The following is a 27550-nucleotide window of genomic DNA, read 5'->3' as shown; positions in this document are numbered from 1 at the left end:
AAAAAAAAAAAAAAAAAAAAAAAAAAAAAAAAAAAAAAAGTGTAGATTGCTGGGGTCCGACCCTTAGAGGTTCCTATTTAGTCGATCTGGGTTAGGGCCCAGGGATCAGCACTCCAGGTGGTATGCGGATCAAACTTGGTGAAACATCAACCTCCAAAATAATGGAAGGAAACGCTCCCATCTTCTAGAAGTTGGCGCCACTGGCAAATCTCAAGGTGCCGGCGCAGGAAAGTCGGGGTGAAATAAAAGCATTCATCCTTGCCCCAGGGCCTTCAAAAACCTACATCCGGTTGATGCCCTTCAGGTGCGGAGCCCTGGCGCTGGGGTGAATACAGAGAAGAGATCACCCTCCTCAAGCTTCTCCCTTTGGACTTGGGCGGGCCGCTCGCGCTCAGGTGAACGGCCTGGGGGTGGGTCCCGCAGAGCCGCGGCCCAGAGCTCCATACCCCGCCCTGTACTCCCCGCTGTGCCCGGGTCGCGTGCTTAGTCACCGTGAGGCAGCGCTTGCCCGGGGGTGGCGCCCCCTCCTTCCCAGGGTACCGCCCCGGGGCCTCCCCGCTCCGCGTACTTCCGCGTGCATGGCCCTGCTGCCCCGGCCCCCGAGCGCGAGCGCGCGGCAGAGCTTGCGGCAGGCGGCGCGCGCCTTCCTCGGCTTCCCGTTGCCCCAGTCCCCGCTCGCCCAAGTCCGCGTCCGCGCCATGGCGTTAAGGCAGGAGCTGGAGCCGCAGGGCCTGCCGCCGGCCGCTGAGGCCTCCTACGACTACCTGGTGATCGGGGGCGGCTCCGGCGGGCTGGCCAGCGCGCGCCGGGCGGCCGAGTTGGGCGCCAGGGTCGCCGTGGTGGAGAGCCACAAGCTGGGCGGCACTTGTGTGAGTACCGGCCCCCCCCCGCTTCTCGCGCCTGGGTCTCTGCAGCGCTGCCATCCGCAGCCCCACTTGCTCTCCGCCTCTCGGAAGCCTGTGCTCTTGCCTAGTACGATCCGTCCCTCCAGGCCCAGAGCATGGGCCCCCAGCGCTGCGCTTTCCGCCTTCCCTCCCGCTTCTGAGGTCCGGATCCCTGCAGGTTTAGATGAAAGAAGTGTACGGGGTCTTCCCTGCGGTCCCCAAAGCTCAAGGTACAAAAGCTCAAAGGTGTACGAGCCCAGGTGCAAAATTAGCGATACCGTAGGTGGTTAAAACTAACGTAACTTTCCTTCATCCTCACTCCTCAAGGTGGAAGAGCGTTGTGTTCTACGCTTGAGCTTATTGCCAGAGCCATGAAACAAAAATGCATCTGGAAAAACTGCTGCTGGCCTGTGTGTGTAAGGGGGGCGGTAGATAGGGTATATGTCCTTGAGCTTTGCGGATCCTAGTCTTCTCCCCTCAATTTCAAGGGCAGAATGATTTGCAGCAGTGGTTCTCAACCCTTAGCTACACATCGAATCGCCTGAAGATCTGAAAAAACTGTGCTGCCTGTGTTCTGCTCCCGCGGCTTCTGATTTCATGGGTCTGAGGTACAGCCTGGCTGGCGGTTAGGATTTTTAGAAGCTCCATAGGTGATTCTGAATTGCAGCTAAGATTGAAAAGCGCTAGCTACAGGTTACTTTGATGTAGGATATACTATTAAATGAATTCTCACCTTTTGCTTTTGTTTTTTCTTGTTTGGGGGATATTTTAAAACTACCTTTAAAAAGAGTGTTGTAAATCCTGCGATTGAGAAACTATTCAGCATTTTAATAAAATTTTGTTCCCAAGTTATTGGTGTGGCCTCTTCTATCACAAGACTTGGGTGAGGTACTAGCTGTATTAAAATGCTGTATCCAATAATAACCTGGGGTTGGGGATGGGTTCTGTAAATTCCTTTGGAGACTGATGCTTAAGTTATACTAAATTGGGAACTCCTTAAGGGCTGGGATGGGTTCCTGTGTTTGTGCACCTCTTATCATCTTAACAAAATGCCTCGCTCAATAACCATATGTGAAATGAATGACACTCAAAATTGACAGCTATGCGAGGGCTGACTCCATTGTCCAATGCTTATTTTTCGAGTTCAAAATGCAAGTGGGTGTGAGAAAAGGAAAAAAAAAGTTTCTGTTAATTAACAACTTGCACCTTGATACCTTAGTCCAGACTGGCTCAATTAGAAGTCTGTCTCTGCAGAAAGCAGATGGAGGGGTGCCACTAAGGCCTCCTGCACAACTGGTGAGAGCACTTGATATCTGCTCATTTTTGTACCTCGTCACTTTTCTCTGTTTTCCTCCTCCATTTATGTCATAATAAGCTTATGGCTTTCGTCATCATTGTCTGGTTTTATTGGTATTAGGAAGAGGCTGACCCCGTTTTTAGGTTCTGGTTAGGAGTGTGAGTATACTAAGGTGAAGTACTTCTGAGAATGAGGAAAGGATAGCTTGGGACCGTCAGCCATTTACTGCCTGCTTCCTTACAGAATGCCTGCCTTGCTTCTCTCATTCTGCTGCATTTGTCTTCCTCTGAGCATTGTATCTTGGAGAAATCCCCTATTTGACATTTTCTTGACATTCCATTTGGGAAAGAGCCATCCCCGTGGCTCTTTTGTAACTTCTCAAATTGGCTTTTGTACAGGTAGGGTGTTGGTACACACTGCATATGAAAGAAGAAACAACCAGTTGATAAGACATGAGTTTAAATTTGTTGAGATTCCAGTTATCTGGGCTATTCACAGTTAATGTTTTATTATATATTTTTTTATATTTAAGTAGTTGGAGTACAATATTGTATTAGTTTCAGGTGTACAACATAGTGATTCGACGTTAATATATCTTATGATGCGATCACCACACTAAGTCTGGTACCATCTGTTACTGTGCAAAGAGTGAATTTCTATGTGCAGTGATTTCCAGGCAGGTGTAGGGAAAACGAGGCTTTCTGAAGCACTCCATTTCATTTGTTCATGTCTTTATTTCTTGTATTTTAAGTGCTAAGTATTTGGATTGGGGCTGGCTGAGAGAAGAGGGTAGATACAAACATTTGTAAGACAAAGGTCCCTTCCCTCAGGGAATTTACAATATAGTGGGGGAGCGAAGTGTAGACAATTAACTCCCCAAGTGAGGTGGTCTGTATGAATTGCTGCAGCAATAACAAATTACAGTAGTTGAGAGAAAAGTTGCCATTATTACTTCTGCCTGCGCACCATGGGATAGTTTCCTGAAGGAGCTAGTATCTTTCTCAACTTGAACAGATGAATATCATTTTTTGAAAGGGTAGGGTCAGGGCAAAGGCATAGAGTCAGTGTGTGTTGTGTGATCAAATTTGATTGGAGCAGATCGTGTCTCTAATAGAAAGTGGGTAGCTGCTGGGTAGGTTATGGTAAAAAAAAAAGTGTTATGGTAAAAAAAAAGAAGTGTGGAGTTTCTGGAAACTATGGAAGGGTTTTGAGCAGGAGAGTGACACAATAAAAACGGTTCTGTGGTAGTGGTAGTATTGAGAGATGTCCCTTGGGGAAGCCAAAATAGAAGTTTCTTTAATATTGACTCTCCGAGTGTTTTCCTAAATGAAATACGTACATTGTTAATAAACATTGTAGTTGTCTGTAGTTTATAAATTTTTCATGCAGTGGTTTTGTAACAAAAGTATATAAGTTTTTGTTTTTAGCGTTTTTTGTTATTTTAAGTCTTCCGCCATGAAAATTTAGATTTGTGGAGTGATAGAGCTGGAAGTGATTTTTGAGCTCTACTGATCCAGTCTGACTATAGTTTTTTTTATTTTTTGTTTTCTATATAGAAGTTCTAAAGATGAAACCCACATGTGTCTCTTGCTAAATAAGTGACATCAAACAAATCACTAAATTTTATCAAAGGAGGTGGTTAAAATGGAATCAGGAAAGAATACTCTAGGACTTTCATGGGATCATTTGAGATACTGCGTATGAAAGCATTGCCTCAACAGCAAATGCTTTTCAGATATAGTCTTGAAGATATCATGGTCATATTTTAACCAGAAACAGTAGAACACTGAACTATTTTGTCAAAGTCTATACATCTCCCACTTGGTTGCTTGGAAACCCTAAGTTTACCATATTACTCTACCCAACAGCTCTGACTGAAATTCCAGCTAAGCACCAGCATGGATTTTGAATAAAGGAAACTCCAGGTTTTAATCCCCCAGGTTTCCAGTTTCCCGCCTCTATTAGTCAACACTGACTACCAAAACAAAATACTACAGACTTCAAAGGCTTAAACAACATAAATTTGTTTACTCATAATGTGGAGACTGGAAAGTCCGATATCAATATCCAGCAGTGTTCAGTTCCTGGTGAGCTCTCTTCCTGGCTTGCAGATAGCCACGTTCTCACTATCCATACATGATGGAGAGAGAGCCTTCTTTTTTTGTTTTTTGTTTTTTTAATGAAAGCACTAACATAAGGTTGCTGACTTAAATTTTTTAGAGTAATTGCCATTAAAAAATTATTCTGTATTACTATCAGTTTTTTTGCTTTTTATTTTTTTTAGATTTTTTTGGTTTTTGTGTCATGCAGAACAATTTATTTGAGTCCAAAGAGCCCTAGACTGAATTGGAAAGATCGCCACTAGCCTCCACAGAAATGCAGTCTCATTTTTCCATTGCAGCATCTTAAACGTATTTATACTATCATCCTAATAAAGAAACTTATTATTTTAGTTTCATGTTTACGAAACAACAATGATTATACATTCATATACCTCACAAAGTAATAACTCCAATAAGTCTGTTACCCATCTGACATTGTACATATTGTAGTTATTAGAATATCATTGACTATATTCTCTATGCTGTACTATATATCCCTGTGACTATTTTTTAAAATTATAGTTGACATTCAATATTATTTTAGGTGTACAGTATAGTGGTTAGACATTTATATAATTTATGAAGTAGTCCCCCTGATAAATTTAGTACCCATCTAACATTATACATAGTTTTTACAATATTATTGGCTATATTCCCCATACTGTACTTGACATCCCCGTGGCTCTTTTGTAACTACCAATTTGTACTTAATCCCTTCACCATTCTCACCTAGCCCCCCCCACACACACACACATTCCTCCCATCTAGTAACCATCAGTTTATTCTATGTATCTATAGGTCTGTTTCTGTTTTGTTTGTTCATTTATTAAGGTGATACCTCATTGTGGTTTTTATTTGCATTTCTCTGATGATTAATGATGTTGAACATCATTCCATTATGTCTATTGGCCACCTGTATGTCCTCTTTGGAGAAATGTCTGTTCAGGTCCTCTGCCCATTTTTTAATTGGATTGTTTGTTTTTTTGGTGTTTAGTTGTATGAGTTCTTTATAAATTTTGGATATTAACCCCTTATCACATATATCATTGGCAGAATCTTCTTCCATTCAGTAGGATGTCTTTTTGTTTTGTTAATGGTTTCCTTTGCTGTGAAAAACTATTTAGTTTGATGTAGTCCCATTTGTTTATTTTTTGTTTTTCTTTTTAAGATTTTATTGGAGAATTGGGGGAGGGGAACAGCATTGGGGAATCGGGGAAGGGAAACAGACAAGTTGCTGTCATTTTGTTCTTTAGTCTAGTTGTGGAGGACGTCGCTTCACTGGCCCATGTTAGTATTATCATTGCGCTCTTCCCAGGTGAGGCAGTCACTCGCCGGCCATTGGACAGCCACTCGCGGCAGCTCACACCGGCTGCCAGCCACTCACTGGAGCTCATGGCAGCCCACTGTGGCCTACGCTGTCACCGTCGACTCACGGCTGCCCAGCTCCAAGTTGAGCTGTTGTTCACCATCTTAGCTGTAGAGGGCACAGTGTCACTGGCCCTCATGTGGAACCCAAACCGGTGCCCTGCTGCTCAGAGCTGGCGTCGCAAGCCAACTCTTAACCAACGTGCCACTCGGCTGGCCTCAGATGATGTATCTTTAAAGCGCTCCATCTAATTATGATGTATGGGTCAGACACAATCCTGGGGCTTCATGGAAAGCAGGAACTGTGTGAAGACTTTCACTCCATGGAAGTGTTAGAATGAATCTAGTGAACCCTTCATAATTGGGGGCAGTCATATGACAATGAATCTGGTCATAGAGCCATTCATTTCCTAGTTTCCTAATTTCATATTTTTGAAGTAACCACTCTACTAGAATGTTTTCCAAGGGTGCCTATATGGTGTGACTGCTTGCCTTTATTTTCTGGCTCCTCTTCGCCATTTTCTGGCTCTTCCTCAGTCTTCCTTTGCCAGGAGGACTATTTTTTTCCTTCTGTGATATGATGGCGTAGGCTCCTTCCAAGGAGACCTGCATTTTCAAGATGAGCGACATGTGTTGATTTTTCTTTGATAAGATTTATTACTTTAAGCTGGTAAGAAGTTCAGGTATGAGATGACTTTGCCCCATATTGTGTTCTGTAGGCAAAACAAACTCTGTACCCTCTTAGGTTCAGTAATGAGAGCCTGCAAATTAAACCAACAGTAGATTAACAAGGGAAAATTTTATTTCATATGTACATGTGAATGTTACAGAAAAGAATTGAAAAAAAAACGAAGTAGTTAGGCCTGACAGCTTAATATCAATTTATCAAAGGGTGATAAATTGTGAAGTGACTAGACAGAGGAAAGGGGGTTTGAGCTTCTAGGAGTAGGTAAACTGTGCGAAGGTAAAATACATGGCGAAGATTAACAGAAGATAAGGGTTACTTTAATAAGTTTTTTGTGTGCAGATTCATCTCAGTGCTGCTATCTTTCCATCTTCACTGATAAGGGTTTTTCTCCTGGTACAGGAGAGGGTGGGGGGGGCACCTTCACAAAAGAAAATTTCTGCCCTGATTTTAGGCAGAAACGGGCAGGGCAGAGAGTTCCTCCTGTGTCTGCTGTTTCTTGTTTGCCCTCAGCTCAAAATAATCCTATGCCAAAGTAGTGTGGGGGTGGCTTTTCTGATCCCCTTCAGTTCAAAATGAAAGAAGCAACAGGAGCCAGAACTGCTACTAAACCTCTAATGGATAAACTAGGCCAAGAGGCATGTGTAGAGCCAATAACATGATTCCACTCTTAAATTAGTGTACATTTTTCTGGATCAGGAAACAAAAATTGTAGTAGGGTATTAGGTTAGACATTAAAAATGGGAATCTGAAAGAAATCATCTATTTTTCCTTGTAATTCAATTACAGATAAGAGGTCGCTTGTTGCCTACTGTGATTAAGTCATTTTTGAGGGCAGAAAAATACATGAGAGAATCTTTGAATTCAATTTGGAGTCTCCAAAAGGCTAATATAATGCCTCTTTCACAATCAAATGTAGACCGTGGAAAAATGCAAAGATTTCCCAAAGCTAGGATAAATTAGTCTTCTGGGAACTTTGTCTCCGGGGTTCAGGTCTCTGCCAACTTGGAGGTGGGAAGAGTCAGCTTGAGGAAGAGTTCTTTCTCTTATACTGCTCACCCTTTGCCCCAGGGCCTGTGTGATCATTACAAGTCTAGTTAACATCCGTCACCGGTTTTCTTTTTCTTGTGATGAGAACTTTTAAGATCTACTCTCTTAGCAACTTTGAAATATACAATACAGTATTATTTACTAGAGTCACCATGCTGTACATTACATCCTCAGGACTTACTTATTTTATAACTAGACGTTTGCACCTAACAAAAACCTTCTTAATCATTAAGGTCACTATGGACTGTGTTGAACAGCAGCAGCTGGAGAGGCCAGCAGGAGAGGTGTGGGTTTTAAAAGAGGCCTGAGAAACAGGCTGCTCAATAGATTGTCATTCGTATTCACTGAGGCTGAAAACCATTACTGGGCAATATGTAAACCATAACCTAACTTGGAGGGGGTAGTGTGTACTTTGATACTATTATGTCAGTATCCCCATAAGGCTGAACATGCTTTCTTTTTTATGGTAAAAACATTTAACATGAGATCTACCCTCTTAACAAGATTTAAAGCGTACAGTACAGCATTGTTGACTATAGGTCTGTACAATGCCGTACAGCAGATCTCTAGAATTTACCTGTTTACTGAAATTATGTACCTGTGGATTAGTAACTCCACATTTCCCTTTCGCCCCAGTCCCTGGCAACCACCATTCCACTCTTTGACTATGAATTTGATAATTTTAGATACTTCATGTAAGTAGAATTATGTAATATTTGTCTTTTTTTGACTGGCTTATTTCACTTAGCACCATGTCCCAAGGGTGAACATGCGTTTTTAATGTGCATTTACTGAAAGGATATCAGAGTTTAAAGGAATCCTGCCATTAGTTTGTTCAGCATTGAAAGGTATCCCTCAAAACCGGAAAATTATTCTAACTTGTTTTATAGGTTTAGAGTTTCATAAAATAGGGCACAAGTGTATGCATAAGTGCTAAATGAAGGAGTGATCAGAAAGGGTGGAGTTAGTTGAAGCAGGAAAATCTTATTGTTGAGATTTTTCTTGTGATTGACCTTGTTGATTGTTTAATCTTTTGAACATTCTTAGTATAATATTGCTGTGTCATCTGCCTCTCAGAATCTACTAAATCTGCAGGGCGAGAAAGAGAAAGACGGCCTCTGAATCCCCGAGTGAGTTCCTATTGCTTTGTCAAAGGTATTTTCAACAAGTAACAGCAGAAAAGTTGCTAGAGTGTGTTCACCTAAAAATAAAAGGCCTTTCAAAGTGAGAGGCAACAAGCATTTATTTGAGATCAAAGAATAGCAATTCTGGACACACTGATTCAGGCAGAAGCGCAGATAGTGTTCCAATTGGGAGACAAAGGCAATGGGTAGTTATGAGAAAGGGAAAGGGAGGAGTTATATCAATAGAAAGGAGGGCATTTCTGTTGGTGCAGATAACATAACACAGTGATGTTACTCTAAGCAATGTTTTTAATTTTCAGTCCAGTAGTCAGAATATCTGCTTTCTTATTTCTTTGCAAACAGTTCTTTGGGGCACAAGGTTGCTTTAGGCCCAGTCCAAAGGTGATTTTTGCCCTGTTTCAACATTCCAGAGATTTGAAGCCTACGACTTGCAAGACAGGTTCCCTAGCATGGCAGCTCTGGCTCCGTTTTAAAGTGACTCCATTTATTTATTTTGACATGTGGCATTGAAGACATTTTATGGAAATCCTAATAACCTTTGGCATTTTTAAGTGGATCCCAATCAGTCATAATTAATAACCATTTATTCAGTGGAGTGTTGCAGCATTAGAGATTAAATAAGATATGGGTTCCCAGATCCTTTTCTGGGATTGGGAGGAGCAGGAGCTATGAGGCCAGATCTCACTGCAGTGGCAGCACGTGGTGGAGCGAACTGACAATCCAGCAGAGTTTTGTCTCCGAGCTATTTCTGGGTCCCCCTGGATCCCCCAGAGTAATAATTCTTTTAAATTTGACGATCTCTGGGACCAGGAGGGTCACCACGTTAATCTAATGTTCTGCTTAGCTAAGTATTAAGCAAAACAATTTTAGTTCCAGCCTGTGTTAATACCTATTGTATCAGTTCATTTTCTCACTTCAGATTCTGCTTTACACGCTATACTTTTTTATTTCTTTTCTTCTAAAGCTAGATGCCTTCCTGACAAACCTTTATCTGAAATCTGAAGGTAGAAGACATGGATATTGAATGTTTAATATGTGCCAGGGTGTGATATTGTGATTTCTAATAAGAAATATATGTTAGGTCTTTGTCCCCATTCCTGGCACAGAGCTCCAAAAACCCTTGGAATTTCCTAAGTGATAAGAGTGAAAAAGGTGTCTTGATATTCATAACAAATCATTGTGAACCACACCTGAGTTTATGTTAATGAGGTGTATTTTGGGGGCTTGTTGGCAGGGGAACCAGCCCTGTGATTTGAGGGTTGGTGTTTCAGTCCCACCCTCTTGACATCTAGGGAGTGGAGAAGGGCTGGAGTTTGAATCAATTGTCAGTGACCAATGACTCAATGAATCATGCCTATGTAAGGAAGCCTCCATTAAAAACCAAAAAGGTTGGAATGCAGAGGCTTCTGGATTGGTGAGCACATGGAAATTCTGGCAGAGTAGTGGTCTCAGAGAGCATGGAAGCTCCACACCCCTCCCCACGTACCCTGCCGTCTGCATCACTTCCATTTGGTTCTTCCTGAACTATATCGATGTATAACAAACTGGTAATCTAGTAAGTAAAATGTTTCTCTGAGCTCTGTGAGATGCTCTAGGAAATTAATTGAACCCAAGAAGTGGGTCTTGGGAAGCTCCCATCTGGAGCGGGTTGGTCAGAAGCACAGGTGACAGCTGGACTTGGATTGGCATCTGCAGTGTAGAGGAGGCCAGTCGTGAAGGGCCGAGCCCTTAACCTGTGGGATCTGATGCTGTCTTCAGGTAGCTAGTGTCAGAATTGAGTTAATTGCTTGGTGGTATGTGATTAAAAAAACAACACACATACACACACATTGGAATTGGTATCAGAATCGTACAGGGACAGATGTCCAGACAGCATCTTATTTAGTTACTGTGGGTATAAAGCTGATGAAACTTGATAGAGATGGGGGCCTTTGTTCTGGTCGCCTGTATATTTCATGCCCCTAGAACAGTCTTGCGCTAAGTAAGGTATTCAATATGTATAGTTGCTGAAAGAACGAGTTCATGAATCCTTAAGTGTTTTGCTTAGTAAATGATGACTGGTCCATTTTCTAAGTGTTCCTTTCTGATACCTATCCGCCTTGAACTAGATTTTAGGCCCCGAAGAAGGAAAACAGAGGAAACTGTAGGCAACTCTGTGGTGGGGGACAGAAGAGGGGAAACGAGAAGAAGGAAGTTTACTATTGTGTAAAAGCACAGGTGACATTCTTGACCGCTGCAGTTGTAAATTAACAAGGTCTTGTTTTACCACTGGCATGAGCAATGTCAAGTTTGTACTTGTCCAGGCAGAACTGAAGGAGATGGGGCCAGTACTAGGAAAACGGTAAAGCTCCTGAGTTTTGCCACGTGTAGCATCAGGCTCTTCACGTGTTCTGTACGTGTTTGGTGGGGCCCCTGTTCTCACTGTAAGCCAGTGCTGGCAGGCCAACTGAACAGAAGGATTCTGAACACCAGATTGGAACAGGGCATTCTCAGAAATGGATTGTCAGTTTGCAAAGGGAGGCAGAGCTTTAGGCGTCTCTGACGTTGAGTGTACACACGAGTGCAAGGAACATGTCTCTATTCCTATGGCTTGCTGTGGTTACTGGGGCCTCTGCATGGGAATTTTCCAGGTGGAAAGTGTTGTATGCTTCAGGTCTTATCAGCCATGTGCACCCTTGAGAAGTCAGAGCCCTGAGAACTCATCACATGAGTGCCCCTGTCTGGGAGGCAAGCTTTCTTTGCTGTCAGTTGATCTGTTTCTGAAAGGGAGCCAGCCTCAGAGGGAGTTTATCTCCTCAGTCTTCCATATGCCTTTTGCACATGGGGAGCCAGCAGACTGCAGAAATAATTCGGGTGGGTCACTGTTGTCATCAGATCTGTCATAAATTAGAAAAGAAGTGCTTCATATACATTCTCTGATCGTCTCACAACCACTATAATGTAAGTATTACCATTCCTTTCATGGAGTAAGAAACTGAGCTCAGAGATTGAGAAACTTACCCACCTGCAGCCAGTAAGTGGAGAGTTGGGATTCAATTCCATGTCTGTCTGACTACACTTGTGCTCTCTCTAACAACCCAGTCAGTGCACACGTCCGCTAGAGAAGGAAGGTTGAGCATGCCTGTACATAGCACCCCACTCCTGGCTTCCCCAGCTTTGTAGGTAACTTATTGTTCTTTTCTTCCTTTCCAAGTCAAGGAGGCACCTGATAATCAGTTGTGTTGCCCTGAAGGGTAACTAGGTTTCTAAAACTATCGGAAACTCCTGGAAGCCTATGACCCAGAGCTGCAAAAATAGGACAATTGGTAATTCAGGGTCATGGGCTTCCTTTTAGCTATATCTGCAGGACCCTAAATGTGCTATGCTAGAATACAAATTCTCTGGCCCCAAAGGATCACAATTTTCCACCACCATCTTCCTCTGATTTCTGGTCCAAGGCTCAGCAATTTCCGGGGGATATGGTGTTTCTGCTGGTGCCCCTTGAGTCAGCATCTTGGATTGGCTAAGAGCTTCTCTCTGGTTAGGACTGTTGGCTCCACAAGAGCAGGGGCTATATTCAGTTAGTGCTTTCTTTGCATAATGCCTGGCACAAGTGAGTGCTTGCTTAATGAATGGTTGCAAGTAAAAAAAAATTAGAAGCCCCAAAGGCAGAAACTTTTAAAAAATAAACCAGCATTAGTCATACACTCGGCACCAGTGAAAATCGGGCCATCCTGTCCCTTGGAAGAAGCATGTTCCAAACTTTAAAAAAAAAATTGCCTTAACTTTCAAGTAGCTTCCAATGTATATAAGGAGCATATTGATGATATGTGAGAGTGGTTCTGAACATTTAGTACCTTATGACAATTTGGATTGTTTTTAAAGGTTCCTGGGAAGCTGGAGAAGGCTGACTAGAGGATAAGCAGAGTGTATTTACTTAATATATTGAAATTATCTCTACTTTTGGAGAAATTGCTGTTGGAGCTTGTCCTCGTTGAAGGTTCTTACTGAACTTTAAGCTGCAAACTGCAGGGTATAAAGGTGTGGATGGGAAGCACTTTGCCAAATAAACTGGATGAGGCAGGTCTCGGGATAAAATCATATCCGATGGGGCTGGGATTACTCTTCCCACAGGGTTCAGCTGCCTTCCTCTTCCGTTCTCTCCCACCCAGGAAATTCCTTCCATCCCCCTTCCTTAGATTGGCTCACCCCATCTTTCCCCATGACTTTGTCAAACGCTTGGGGGCTGAGAAATAGCATATCCTCTGCTTACTCAGATGGGAGGGCAGTCTAGGTAGAAAGCCATAAATTATTTTAATTGCTACTACCAAGTGCTTTCTGAAGAGTGTGCTTGTAATGCTGCAGCTGTAGGTGTTGACTTCTTTTATTAGGCTTGAATTCCATACCTTTCTCTCAGTCCTATGAGTCCCTGCTTCTGTTGCCTTATTGTAGCATAATCTCATAGAAAATCCAAGTAGACAGTATATGACCTCTTTCTAGGAAAAAAAATCCCAAATGACTGATAACTTGAGAACTCTATAGAAACATAACTCATTCCTTTTAATTCCTGAGTGCAGAATAATAGCAAATAAGAGGATTATAATGAAATTGTTAGCAAATAGAATTTGGAACAACTAGAGGAATAGAAGGTTACTATTTAATAATACTCCTTTTTCAAACATTTGTGATCTCAGTGGGATTTGTTCAGATTCTTTTTAATCTAGCATTTCATTATATCAAGTCCCTTGGCAAGTGTGTGTGAAGTTTAGGTTTCAGAAAATATTCTGCTGTAAGAATAGGCTTGTTTTCTTCGGGCATACAGAGAGCCAGCCTAGTTCCTTATGGCCACGATCAGCAGAGCTGTAAGCACCTGCTATAAATTATGTCTAGCAGGCATTTGTTTCCATACAAAAGAAAAATAGCTATATGATAGAAAATACTGAAAATAGACAAAAAAGATCAAAGAATCACCCATCTAAATTCAACTACCTAGGTAAAATCATTTTGGTTTATTTCTTTGTCTAAATGAATTATACAAATAATGAATGATGGTAATCCCATTATAAAAAAGTATATAGAGTAAAATTTGAAAGCATTTTCCCTCCCTAGAAGTGACATCTGTTAACATTTTGGAGTATTTCATTAAACTGTTTAAATGCACGTATACATTTATATATATATATATATATATATATATATATATATATATATATATACACACACACACACACAAATTGAAACATGTAATACATATTGTTTTTCAACTTTCTTTTTGTCACTTATCATTTTGTCCTATAGCTCTTTTGGTGACAGTACATAGAAATCTACTTTATTCTTTTAAGTGGCTGCGATGTACATAGGCTCAATATACAGTAATTTTCCTACAATAATACTTCCCTATTGATGGATAGTTAACTTGTTTTTAGTTACTCACTGTGACAGTGCTGCAGGGAACATCCTTATACAAGTATTTGGGCACTTGGGCATAATATGTGACTATTTGTGTATGACACATTCCTAATTGTAGAATTGCTGGACAAAATGGTGTGTGCTTTCTAACACTGGTATGGTCAATCTTTTATATTTTTATCAATAGATTTAAAATATTTCATTCTTTAGATTACCTTTTGTCTTTAATTAAAAAGAAACTAGTTTGCTATTGAACCTCCTTTTTTTTCACTTGTATTACATAATTATTTTTCTAGATGATAACTAACAGTAAGGAAATGATTATACTTAAATAGTGTATTTGGATATAACATTATCTTTGTGCATTTAGCTTTTCTGTAGCTTAGATTACTCCTTTAGGCTAAATGCCTAGAAGTAGTCTTAAGTCATTCTTATGAAATCTGACATGTATAATATTTAGGTTTTCTTAAGTTTCTTTTTCTTTTTTAAAGATTTTATTGGGGGGTTGGGAGAGGGGTACAGCACTGGGGAATCGTTGCTGTCCTTTTGTTCTTCAGTCTAGTTGTTAAGGACGTCGCTTCACAGGCCCATATTGGTATTATCATCGCGCTCTTCCCGGGTGAGGCAGATCGGTCACCAGCCTCTGGACGGCCACTCACGGCGGCTCTTGGCAGCTCACACCGGCTGCCGGCCTCTCATGCTGGCTGCGGGCCACACACGGTAGCTTATGGCAGCCCACTGCAGCAGGAACTGCAGCCTATGCTGTCGCTGGTGACTCACGGCAGCCCAACTCCAGGCCAAGCTGTTGTTCAGCATCTTAGCTGTAGAGGGCATAGTGTCACTGGCCCTCATATGGGGGCCATCTGAACCCGGGTCCTGCTGCTCAGAGCTGGCATCCCAAACCAGCTCTTTTTTTTTTTTTTTTAAGATTTTTATTGGGGAATTGGGGGATAGGAACAGTGCTGGGGAGTTGGGGAAAGGGGAACAGACAAGTTGCTGTCGTTTTGTTCTTCAGTCTAGTTGTGGAGGATGTTGCTTCACTGGCCCAAGTTGGCACCATCATTGCGCTCTTCTCTGGCGAGGCAGATCAGTCGCCGGCTTCTGGACGGCCGCTCACTGCGGCTGCTGGCCGCTCACGCTGGCTGCTGGCCACACACGGTAGCCCATGGCAATCCACTGCCACAGGGACTGCAGCCCACGCCGTCGCCGGCGACTCACGGCAGCCCAGCTCCAGGTTGAGCTGTTGTTCAGCATCTTAGCTGTAGAGGGCAGTGTCACTGGCCCTCATATGTGGGATCCGAACCGGGGCCCTCTGGCATCCCAAGCGAGTTCTTAACCATCGCGCCACTCGGCCGGCCCCCAAACCAGCTCTTAACCAATGCACCAATCGGCCGGCCCTTAAGTTTCTTTACTAATGGTTGATCAATATCCTAAGTTCCATGGCATATACAGTACCTTATTTTTTGTGCTTTTGGTAAATAAATATTCACCAGTATCTAAATTTTTAGTCTTTACTGTGTGCCAATGGGCCATGAGTGAACATACTGATTTTTTTTTTTTAAGAATATGCAGTTGATTCCTTGTTTAAATCTCATAACTTCATTATAGTGGCCAAGACACATCACCAACACCTTCCCCTTAGTATTTATAAGGTAAATGGTATCTGAAATACACATTACATGGCAGGTTTCCAGAGCTAAGGGGTCTGTAAATTGCCCTTCAAAAAGAGTAGTCCTTCTGTAACCAGCTCCTCTGCTAAGGTACACTGAGTGGTTATCCATTCACTCAAGTTCAAATTTCTTCACCCTCAAGGCAGTTTTAATCAATCTTACTCCTAACCAGCTTTTATTTGTTTTAAGTTATGAATTTTAGGATATGACTGAAAGGAAATAAATTGATGTAAACAAAAGTTTGTGTGTAAACATATATCCCAGCTTGTTTACAATGACCCTTGGGTGGAATTTCTCCAGCCTAAGAGGCATTAATAGTTATTTTTCTAAACAACTTGTTAGTTTTAACATGAAATCTGACGAGTGTTTGTGTTTTCCTTTTTGACTACTAGAAGGCTAGGAGTCAAATTTGTAATCTATCTGTAGTTAAGTGTATGACTTCATAGCACAAATGAATCTTATTGCTTCTTTCATCATCATCCTTTGGTCCTAAAGAATGTAGATTTCCACTAGAGGTTTTCTCAAAGGGGCCATTCTGGGTGTTTTACCCAAGATATTCCATAGTAAGTTTCCCAGAATCCTCTAGGACAGCTGCTCAAATGGCTCAGTTGCCCTTCTTCAGCTGGTGGGTCTTCTCACCTCCATGCTCCTGTTTCTGTTCTGCTGCTTCCCTCTGGGTTCTGGGCCACCTCAGGCTTCTGCATCCCTTGACCTCTGTACCGTCCCTGCAGTGCATGGCCCCCTGGAAATGGAATTGTTCTCTCTCACTCTGCTTTCCCTAAGAAAATACTGATGAGTAAAATTGTCTGCCTTATCCCATAAGAAAAATGTTCATCTTTTCCAACGCTGTAATAGAAAAACGGAAGTAAATGTAAAACTCACAGAAGTCTCTTGGGTTGATGCTCGGTGTTCATTTCTTACAGGTTTGTTCGATGGTTTGAGTTTAATATTATTAAAATATGTCCTTTTTAAATTTTTTTCCTAGGTGAATGTCGGATGTGTACCCAAAAAGGTAAAATTTTTATTTCTCCTTCCTTCCACACTCTTTTTATGTATTTGGTAAATCATGATCAGAATAAGGTTGTTTCCAAATGTATCAGTTAAAATTCTTTCTGCAAAAAATAACAGAAACCCACTAAAAGTGGCTGAAACAATAGGATAGTTTTTGTTGTTTTTTGTTTTGTTTTGTTTTGTTTTTGTTTTTTTTTTTTAGCTGAGCCTTCCTGTCACCTGTTGGTAGCTCAGTGGCAGCTCAGCTCAGGCCGGGAATTGAACTGCTGTTGCTCAGAGTTGGTTAAGCGAGCTCTTAACCAATTGAGCCACTTGACTGCCCCTTTTTTGTATATTTTTAAATATCAGTTATTAAAGTGTGAAAAAAAGAAGCCTGGAAATAGGCCATTTCTGAGCTAGGCTTAGCACTTAGGAGGTATCTGAAAGGACCCTGTCTTACTATCTCTCCATTCTGATATCCTAGGTGTATAATCAACAGTAAACCCCCTTCCTGGTGGCCACAGGATGGCTCCTGGAGCTCCAGGCAGGCTGTCCTCACTCAGCACTGTTTCTACAGGTTGCTTCAGGTTCTCCTGGCCAGGACCAAGCTACCCCTGCAGGGGAATCTGGGGGAGGGAGGGAAACAGGGGCTGCTGGAGAGATAACCACAGAAATATTAGCTCCTGGACAATAATTGCATCATGCGTGCAAAAGAAATCCATCCTGGACATTCGCCATGTGGTAAGTTCTCAACATGGTGACAAAGTGACCAAGTTCCTATGGGGGCACAGTGGGGAGGTAACAGGGATGGAACACAGTGTCTGGTCTCAAAACTTCGGATAGTCTAGAATAGGGGTCGGCAAACTTTTGAGACAGAAGAGCCAATCGTTTCTCTCACAACAATTTAGAAATTATTCAAGAGCTATAGAACACATGAAATCACCATTATGTGACTATCCTTTAAAAATTTTATAAATAAAACTATGATAGTTTTATTTTCATTTTCAATTTTACTTCAGAGCCACATGTATGTATCCAAAGAGCCGCATGTGGCTTGTGAGCTGCAGTTTGCCGATCCCTGGTCTAGAAGGAACAAAGACCAACAAAACATCTATAGTCATGGCATAAAAGAAAAGCACTATCCACCTGCACAGGATAGCTTTTTCTCAGTAGGGAGATCGAGCCAGGAAGTAAAGTATATACCCAGCTCTCAGCCCAAGTGCTGATATGACCCAGACCAGGTGTGTGATAGTGGCAGATGGATGCTCCGACCACGTGTGGCTCTGGTTAACTACCTGGAGTCCTGGGGTGACTTCTCAGAGGATAGGCTGTTTGCCTCAAGCCTTCTGGTCTTTCACCTGCTCCAGTGCATCTCTAAGTCAATTTTCCCCAGGGAGACTAGAACTGTTTTTCTCCTGGAAAGATTGTCATAGGTTTTTATTGTTTTTATTTTGTTGGTGGGAGTTTTTTTTTATTTATTTTTTTAAAGATTTTATTGGGGAATTTGGGGAGGGAACAGCATTGGGGAATTGGGGAAGGGGAACAGACAAGTTGCTGTCCTTTTGTTCTTCAGTCTAGTTGTGGAGGACGTGGCTTCACTGGCCCATGTTGGTATTGTGATCGTTGCGTTCTTCCCCACTGAGGCAGATCGGTCGCTGACCATTGGACAGCCGCTCACGGCGGCTCAAGGCAGCTGTCACCGGCTGCCGGCCACTCACAGCTTACAGCAGCCCACTGCAGCCCCACTGCAGCCTATGTGGGCACCAGCGACTCACGGCAGCCCAGCTCCAGGTTGAGCTGTCGTTCACCATCTTAGCTGTAGAGGGTGCAGTGTCACTGGCTCATATGGAATCCGAACCGGTGGCCCTGCTGCTCAGAGCTCATGTTCCCAAACCAACTCTTAACCAATGAGCCACTCAGCTGGCCCAGGAGTTTTTATTTTTAAACACAGAAATCAATTTCTGTATAAATTGTCCATGTTAAAATCATGTATCATGTGACTTTGAGTATCTTACGGCCACTCTAAGATTGAATTTCTCAAGTTGCTTGAATGACATTTCTGAGTACAGTATTTGGAAACCATTGTGGTAAGCAGTCTGTTGATAGATTTGCTGCATACTTGGCTTCTAGTCCCCATCTTTGCTGTTTTAGAAATTCAAGTTTATTGGTTCACTCAGGAGTGATCAGACAAACCAGTGGAATGATTACCCAGCATGACAAGGAATTGTTTTTATAAAATGATACATTGATTTATTAGTTTAGAGTGAGTGAGATTACATCTGGGCCTAGTAATTAGGACTGGTCATCAGCACAGGATAGCTTTTTCTCAAAAGGGAGGCCCAGTTAGCACACCAAATAATTGAGTGAAATCATCTTAAGTATTTCCATTCAATTCTATATCCTGATGGATTCTCATGACCACTGTAGTGATTTTTGGTCCTAATAGCTGTGGTTTAGTTCACAATGAATGAACTCATTCTTTGCCTGTGACGAAGAGGAAGAAATGACAGCTCTTATTTCCAAAGCTGCCTTGTGCTTATACTTGCAAAAAATTTTGCTCCTCATTTGAATGTACTTTCAAAACATGTTATAATCCCAAGCTTACAACCTTTTGTTACTGAGATTACATTTTGAGTTGGCAGCTTTTTGTTATGTAAGAAAGTATCCTGATCTCATCAGTGACGCATACCCGAGTTTAATTCCAGAAAGGTTTTCTATAAACTGTTATTATGGTAGATTTTTTTTCTGTCTTAGGAAAATTTCTTTTTTTCTGTGGGACATTTTCCCTCAATTATTTTTTTTTCATCTTAGATTTTGGAATCTGTTATGCTTGGAGTCATGTAATTACAGATATATGAATTACGTAAATTAATTGAAAGGTGGTTTTATGTAGTTTAAACCAATTGTGGTAGCAAATCTGGTTTGCTTTGTTGTTGCTACCTCATTATTTTTAAAAAATGCCATCTGGGCTAATACTGCATAGTTACCTGAATTTGTAATATTTTGTTCCCGTATGATATTATATATCATTTATCCCTTCTCCTATGATCACATGTATGAGGCATTTACCTTATATTTTTATAGGACTCTACTAATTTCAGAATGCTTTTGTATTTTTTTTTTTTTTAAGATTTTTATTGGGGAATTGGGGGATGGGAACAGCGCTGGGGAATTGGGGAAAGGGGAACACACAAGTTGCTGTCCTTTTGTTCTTCAGTCTAGTTTGGAGGACATTGCTTCACTGGCCCAAGTTGGCACCATCATTGCGCTCTTCCCGGGCGAGGCAGATCAGTCGCCGGCTTCTGGATGGCTGCTCACTGTGGCTGCTGGCCGCTCATGCTGGCTGCTGGCTACATACGGTAGCCCATGGCAACCCCCTGCCACAGGGGCTGCAGCCTACGCCGTCGCCGGTGACTCACGCAGCCCAGCTCCAGGTTGAGCTGTTGTTCAGCATCTTAGCTGTAGAAGGCAGTGTCACTAGCCCTCATATGTGGGATCCGAACCGGGTCCCTCTGGCGTCCCAAGCCAGCTCTTAACCACTGAGCCACTCGGCCGGCCCCTGCTTTTGTATTCTTGAAGATAGTTGGTATTTGCCTCTTGTTTTGTAGAACAGACTTAAGTCTAGAGAAGCTGCCCCCTGCAGAAGGAGGGAGGCCTCAGTAGAGAAGGAACTGGATGGAGGGGCTGCTACCCTCCTTGATTAGGTCTGAGCCTAAAAGCCCAATGCAGTTCATACAGAGGCACTCTCTCCAAGAGGTGTCTGATGCTATAGCATTGTACATACTACAAATTGGAAGTAAATAAATACTCAGAAAAATATGAGATGTTGTGATGTTTCTTAAAATGACACAATTTGTTTGTGGTATTGATAAGTCTTTCATATGCATTATTTAAGAGAAAGAATCTAGCAGATAAAATGGTTAATTCTATAGTACGTGAGTTTCACCTCAATAAAAAGATCAGAATGCAGCAGTCATCAATTTATTCATCTTTAGGCATAAAGGGAGAAAGGTGCAAAGAAGGAATTTGAAGCCTTGTCAGAAATGGAGTGTAAGACTTGTCTGACAAAGAAAAATGGTAGTTTGTCATCTAGGGTTCTAGATGCCAGTTGGAATTTAGTTGTCATGATGATCAGTTGGCATTAAAAGGCCTTTACAGATTATAGGCTACATTCCACAAGAGACGCATTGAACTTTTGAGTTCCAGATGTCTAATTGCATATGTCTTACAAGGACACGTTCGTAGTTACTAAATACATAATAGGAATTCATTCTCTTAAAGTTTTTAGTCCTCAACTTTCCTTAATAAGTTTCCTTCCAAATCACTTTACTGTAAAGTTACAGATGCAGTTCCATTTTCTAGAACTAACCCAAGAAGGCAGGGCTGAAAATATCTGAAACTTAAAAAGAAAATGTAAGCAATAATAACGGTTAACGGAAGGGCTATGGGGCTTATAATATATTGCTTTTACAGAGCTTACAAACTAGGGAAATGAACCATCAAATTAATTTCCCCCCAACATTTCAGAAGCCTCCCTATAAAATCTATCTGGTCATATTTTTGAACTCTCTTTTAAATGTTTAGTTTTCTTTTAAATTTAAAAGTCAGTATTTTTATCTGCTTATTCTATAGTTACCTTTCATCCCTGATTTCTGTTTTCCCTTAGAACTCATACACTACTGTTTTGGGTACCTTTTTTGACAGGTAATGTGGAACACAGCCGTGCACTCCGAATTCATACATGACCATGTTGATTATGGCTTTCAAAGTTGTGATAGTAAATTCAATTGGCGGTAAGTGTTGATGCTCGGAGGGCTCTTTTTCCAAATATAAATATTTTTTGTAATTAAATGAGCCATAAACTTCTTTGGGGGATGTTATTGTGGTTAAAAAAAAATATATATATATATATATCATAAACTTTTGGAGGTGATGGATGTGTTTATGGCCTTGATGACAGTGGTGGTTTCACAAGTGTATACTTATCTCTAAACTCAAGTTGTATACTATATATATATATATATATATATATATATATATATATATATATATATAAACACACAACATAAAATGTCCATTTCAGCCATTTTTAAATTGTTGATTCAGTGGCATTAAGTATATTCGTGGAGTTGTGCAACCATTACCACTGTTCATTTCCAGAACTTTTCCACCATCCCAAACAGAAACCGTGTTTTAATGTACCAATTAAACAATAGCTCCTCATCTCTTCTTCTCCCAGCTCCTGGGATCTCTAGTCTACTTTCTGTTTCTATGAATGCCTATTCTAGGTACCTTATATTTGTCCTTTAATGCCTGCTTATTTCACTTAACATAATGTTTGCAAAGTTCATGTTATAGCATGTGTCAGAATTTCAATCCTTTTTAAGGCTGAATGATATTTCTTTATATTTATATGCCATATTTTGTTTATCCCTTCATCCTTCAGTGGACTTCTGGGTTTTTTTCTACCTTTTGTCTATTGTGAATAATAATGCTATGAACATTGATCTACAAGTGTGTGCTTTCAATCATTTTGGGTCTATACATCGGAGTGAATTGCTGGGTCATGTGGCAATTTTGTGTTTAACTTTTTAAGGACCTGTAATAAACTTTTTGAAGGCATCGATTTTTTTTTTTTTAATTTCTCAAATTCATTCATTTATTCAACAAATACTGAGTGGCCACCAGGTACTAGGCGTTGTGCCAAAACAGTACTTCTTGTCTTTTATGCAAAGAACATTTTTATTTACATACTGTGGATGTCAACTAAACAGTCTCTGTGGAGTTGCATAGAGGTTCTGTATGTAGGGAAAACAGACGGGCACGGGAGAGAGGTGACTGTCTTCAGAGAGGTTCACTGTGGGGTTTTCTTGTTGACAGTCTGTCATTCTCTGCTCAGGGTGGTGGCAGGGACAGGTGCCCTAGTTACTAACTGGAGGAGGGGAATCCTGTTTCTCAGTACTAACTCAGGTTTCACTGCAGTGTTATAAAGGAAAAACGGGATGCCTATGTGAGCCGCCTGAACACCATCTATCAAAATAATCTCACCAAGGTGAGTGTGCTGGGTTTTGAACTTTGAGAAGGAGCTATTCTCTACTAGAGTATGCTAACAAGTCTGCCCAGACTAAAACGTAGCTGTGGCATATACCTCTTATTATTTCTTTTGTGATGAATGATTTTGAGGTTGACCTGTCAGAGAGAAGTCTCTAACTCCGTAGGCCAGTCTCTTTTCTACATACAGAGAGCAGGCAATCTGTGCCAAAGCTGGTAGACTAGGTCTCACCTGATGGCTGTATCTTGAGTTGGTCTGGCCCTCCACTTGGAAGCCAAACACATAAAAGACGGATTATGCCCATTTATTAATTAAAATCAGGAGCGTTATTTGGCAGGTAACCTGCCTGCCATTGTTTATGTGCTCAGAGCACCCTCAGTTTTGGTGGCTAGATCTACTCAGGAGACCCAAATTATGGTTCAGAAGGTTGTTTCTGCAAATGAAATCTCATCAAGAAAATTGGGCAAAGGTGTATTTGCCTTCAGCATATATGTTGTCCTTCGCGAGCTTGAGGTCTTTTTCGCCTCAGTGCTTAGATGTCACACTTCTCCCACCCAGGACTATGCTGGAGACATGACAGACTGCACCATCCAACTCTCCTTTTTCTTGACAGCATATATCCTACCGCTCTTCATTTGCCTTTTTGGTCTCACTTTGCAGTTTCTTAATATTTCAGCGTAGTTTAGGTTATATTTAGATCGGTAGATTCTTGATGATATTTGTGCCACAGTAATCTCATAAGCAATATATTTATTAACCCATTTTTAGGGAGAGTTACTTCTACAGATAGCTAATCTCATGTATTTTTTTTTATTGATTCTTATTATTTGTTGGGTTTATTTTTTGGACAGTAAAATTTTTCTGACTGTAATCTCCAACTCAAGGGGGAAATATTTGGGGTCCTTCAGTCCCCTAGTCATGACGACAAGATATTTTAAGGCTACTAGGCATGAGGATAGAGATATCACTTGCTATACTAAAACACCCCATCAACTTTTTTTTTAAAGTGGAGCTAGCTAAAATGCAAAAGAGATAGGAAAATGTTTCAAGAAACAGCATTTTTTTAATACAAATCTTGGTGTGTAGTAAAACTTACTATGACCTTATGGGAAAGCATTACTTACAGTTGATCGAGAAATTTTTTGGCAGCTCAGTGGCAGCTCAGCTTGGGCCAGGAATCGAACCGCTATTGCTCAGAGCTTGCACTCTTGAGTGAGCTCTTAACCAACTTGAGCCACTTGGCCGGCCCGATCCAGAAATTCTTAATAGGAGGGGAAACTTTCTGTCAAATATCCTAGGAAATAAAAATTTCATCAGTTTCTCCCGCAAACTATTATCTACATTATTGCCACTTGATCCATCATCTCCCCTTTTATCTGGCACCCCATAGAAAATCATTGCCTCCTAAACAAAGGTTTTTCTGGAGGCTTTTGGCATTGTATCTTGATTCAGCTTAAGTAAGCAGGGTACCTGCAGAACAGGCCTGCAGGGGTGATTGGAAATGAGGCATTAACCCAGTGCAGAACCAAGCATGTTCCAAAATGTTAAAACATTCTTTTCTGTGATCTTATGTGTTTAATTCCATTGTCCTTGTACAATGCCCACATTTACATGCCAATATAAGTACCGTGGTTGGTAGAAGCTTGTCATCCAGCAACCTCCAATCCCCAAATCTGGGCCCTGGCACAGAGGATGTCAGTAAGAGCCAAATGAAGAGTCTTGAGTTCTCAATTCCTCTAGCATAGAACTTCATTGTCATGTAATTTTGTGGTGTTCTTCCCATTTTGTTTAAGAAAATGGAAGCTTTGTATTTTTTTTCCCTTGGCTGAGTATTTCTCTTTTCTCTCCTCTACTCTCTTCATCTTTATCCTTTTGTCTTTCTCAGCCTTTGTCCTTCCTGCAGATATATCATTCTTTAGTGCATTTTCATTGCAAGTGAGGAAGACTTTCTCCCTCAACTCTTGGGGGCAAAGGTGTAATCTTTTTCTTTGTCAAGGTGACTTGCATTTGTTTTTTGGTCTCTGGGTTTTGGCCCATAATAGCACTCCTTTTACTGTACACTTCCAGCATTAACTAGCAACCCTTTACCTAAGTATCGGTTAACAGAAGTTTTGCAGAAACTGGATTATTGAGAGTTGTCTTGGCCTCAATAAACTCAAAGTCAAAATCCTTAGCAGAGCAATGGAAAGATCTGATAAGTGGCAGCATGTGTTTTTGCTTTATCTTAAGTGTAGGCTAATGTCATGGTTCCTTCTCCAGTCCCATATAGAAACCATCTATGGCCATGCAGCATTCACGTGTGATCCCAAGCCCACAGTAGAGGTCAATGGGAAAAAATACACTGCTCCTCACATCCTGATTGCAACAGGTGGTGTGCCCTCACGTCCTCAGGAGAGCCAGATCCCCGGTGAGTCTCCCAGCTCCTGTTGTGTTCAACCTTAAAGCCATGCCAGGGTACCTGCCTGTGCCTACCAGTTCTTTCTCTTGGACAAGGCCATGAGAGAAGGTCTCTGCAGAACGTAAATATAATTGGCTTAAGTGATGCTTGATGACGGGACAAAGAAAGAGATTTCTTCCAGCTCCAGGCTCAGACATACTACAGGTAACACAGGGAGAAGAATCAGTGAGAGCTTCATCCTTTCCTTCTCAGCATGGTAGAGATTGTTTCCAGACTCAGTTTGGGTTGTTATTTACATGATATGATACATTCACTGTTTTGTTTAAGGGAGGGAAATCTTTAGGGATGTAAGGGATGTAATCACCTAATTAAGCCTTCTTTATATACATATTCTTCTCATATGGAGAATAATAAAATTAAATCAGTAAGAATCTCAGGTAGTCATATCTGCCTTTGCATTTTATACACAGAGGGATGAATCATTACAAGAAACATTGTCCATGTCTTTATCCCCCAACTAGATTATAAGGTCTTTGTGGATGGTGATCATAGTTTATACATCTTTTGTATTTTTTTTTGGAAAAATATTGAGTATGTAGGCATTCATGTAATTTTTTTCTTTCTGGAGAGAGAATCCATACATTTTCACCAGCTTTTAAATGGGCTCATGACCCCCAAGAGGTTAAGAACAACTACTGTAAAGGACATAAAGGGACTGTTCTCACGTAACTTAAAATTTAGTTGGGAAGATTGGACATAAGCATCCTGATATGGAACAATCTCCAAAATTGATTGTGAAATGAAAGAAAGCAAGGTGTGGTACAGTGTGTATGTTACAATTTGTGTCGTTTTAAAAAGGCAGGGGCACTATGTATGTGCACTAGAATCTCTCTGGAGGGGTGCTCAAAGCCCTGCACTGCCGACTTCCTACAAGGAGAGGCCTGGAGGTGTGAGGTGGGAAACAGACCTGCTTTTCACTAGATGCTCCATTGTGCTTTTAAATTTTTTAACATACACATTTATTAATTAACAACATAAGATAAAAACAAATATAAAGAAAATAAAAGGTAAATGTTACAAGGTGATTCCCAGAGAGTGAGGGTTGGGGTACTCAATGGTGGGACAGATTACTAGGGGCTGGCATGAACCCAAAAGAATTCCTAGGAAAGGGGCTCACGTTGAGCATTATGTGCTGAGGAAAAGGAAAACCAGAAGAGCCAGTGAATAATAAAAATGTCATTGAAGCTACATTCAACCAACTCCCCAGTTTTTCTAACATTGAAAATTCTGGAGGCAAATACATTGAGTTAAGACTGGAAGAGGGTTAGGGCCAAATTGTGTGACTTACAAAGCAAATTAAGGAATCTATAATTCACAACACCTGGGACAAGTAATTATTAGCTTATCAATAAGGTAGTGATAAGATCTAAGTAATCATTTTAGAAAACTCATCTGACAGCGACTTACCGAGGAGGGAGATGAGTTAGAGGGCTGTTGCAGTAGCCAGGAGGTGAAGCTCCGGTGCTGAACTACAGGGTTAGCATCTGAAATGTGAGGGCAAAGCTCAGTCCAGCTCTGTAGACAGCCACTGAGCCACCGCTATGTGCCAGGCACCAGCGAAGAGAACAGGCACAAAAGACTCAAAGAAGGAAGAATCAGTTACTGTGTTTCATTGATTCCAAGACACATTAAAAAAATTTTTTTTCAACACCTGAAATCAGGATGTGTCTTTTAATCTCGGTGTCTTGGATTTGGCAAAGTGCAATATTTTTAATAACTGATGAGATGTAAGGGGGCATTGAGAGAAGAAATCACGGATTGGCAACTCAGTATCTCATCTGGATTATTTGTGGAAGGTGGTCCCTTTAAGTGAAGTGGTACACTTGAGAGAGGGACGTGGTTTGGGATATAAAGTTAAGGTTCAATTCTAAATATACTGAGTTCGAGGCAAAGTAGAATTGTATAGTGGGACACTTAGAAATTTGGAAGCGGAACTTAAGGAGAAGGTCAAAGCTAGGACTATGTATTTGGAACCTTTGAAGAAAAAAGCAGAGAGAAGAGGGCCGAAGCTGAGCCAAGGGTTCCCCGCCTACCTGTCGGGGTGGGAGAGTCAAGCAGAGAGTCTGTTTATGAGAGCTGAGAAAATTTTAGTTCCTCAGAGAAATTTGATAGCTATTCAGTCATCACTGCTCTTATTTCTAGAGAGAAAATAAGAATGTGAACTCAGGGAAGACTTGGTTGGCAGCTTCCTAAGTGAGGACTTCAGCAAAACATATCAAAATAGAAAGGGTGATGGTTGAGAAAGTGTTGGGTCTTGCATAAAATATTGTGATTATTTTCCAAGAGAAATCTCAGTCTGTGTAATCTATATCGCATTTTCTTACATAGGTGCCGGCCTAGGAATAACCAGTGATGGATTTTTTCAACTGGAAGAATTGCCTAGGTAAGCTGGTTTCCTTCCTGACCTCAGTATTCACTCTCCCTCAGTCTCTCCTGCTGATATTCCTCCCCCTCCCCCACCCCC

The 27550-nt window shown here is 41.3% G+C and overlaps 1 protein-coding gene across 3 annotated transcripts in view; it reads left to right on the top strand.

Moving 5' to 3' along the window:
- Positions 1 to 27550, top strand: part of GSR (glutathione-disulfide reductase) — a 63667-nt gene that overhangs the window by 11878 nt on the left and 24239 nt on the right. Inside the window, exons 1-7 of one of the 3 annotated variants that reach the window (XM_019642881.1) lie at positions 851 to 869; positions 16572 to 16598; positions 17061 to 17317; positions 21281 to 21369; positions 22559 to 22628; positions 24888 to 25035; positions 27415 to 27469. In XM_019642881.1, the coding sequence (XP_019498426.1) occupies positions 17102 to 17317; positions 21281 to 21369; positions 22559 to 22628; positions 24888 to 25035; positions 27415 to 27469 (578 nt within the window). In that variant the 5' untranslated portion in view covers positions 851 to 869; positions 16572 to 16598; positions 17061 to 17101. Of the gene's footprint in view, positions 1 to 497; positions 870 to 16571; positions 16599 to 17060; positions 17318 to 21280; positions 21370 to 22558; positions 22629 to 24887; positions 25036 to 27414; positions 27470 to 27550 lie in introns of those variants that run through there. The other 2 variants (XM_019642880.1, XM_019642882.1) reach the window with 2 other exon arrangements.

The sequence above is a fragment of the Hipposideros armiger genome, unplaced genomic scaffold (assembly GCF_001890085.2).
Source record: "Hipposideros armiger isolate ML-2016 unplaced genomic scaffold, ASM189008v1 scaffold_73, whole genome shotgun sequence".
In the NCBI taxonomy this organism is placed as follows: Eukaryota; Metazoa; Chordata; class Mammalia; order Chiroptera; family Hipposideridae; genus Hipposideros; species Hipposideros armiger.
The sequence above is the reverse complement of the archived record's forward strand: the minus strand, read 5'-3'. Positions and strand labels throughout refer to the sequence as shown.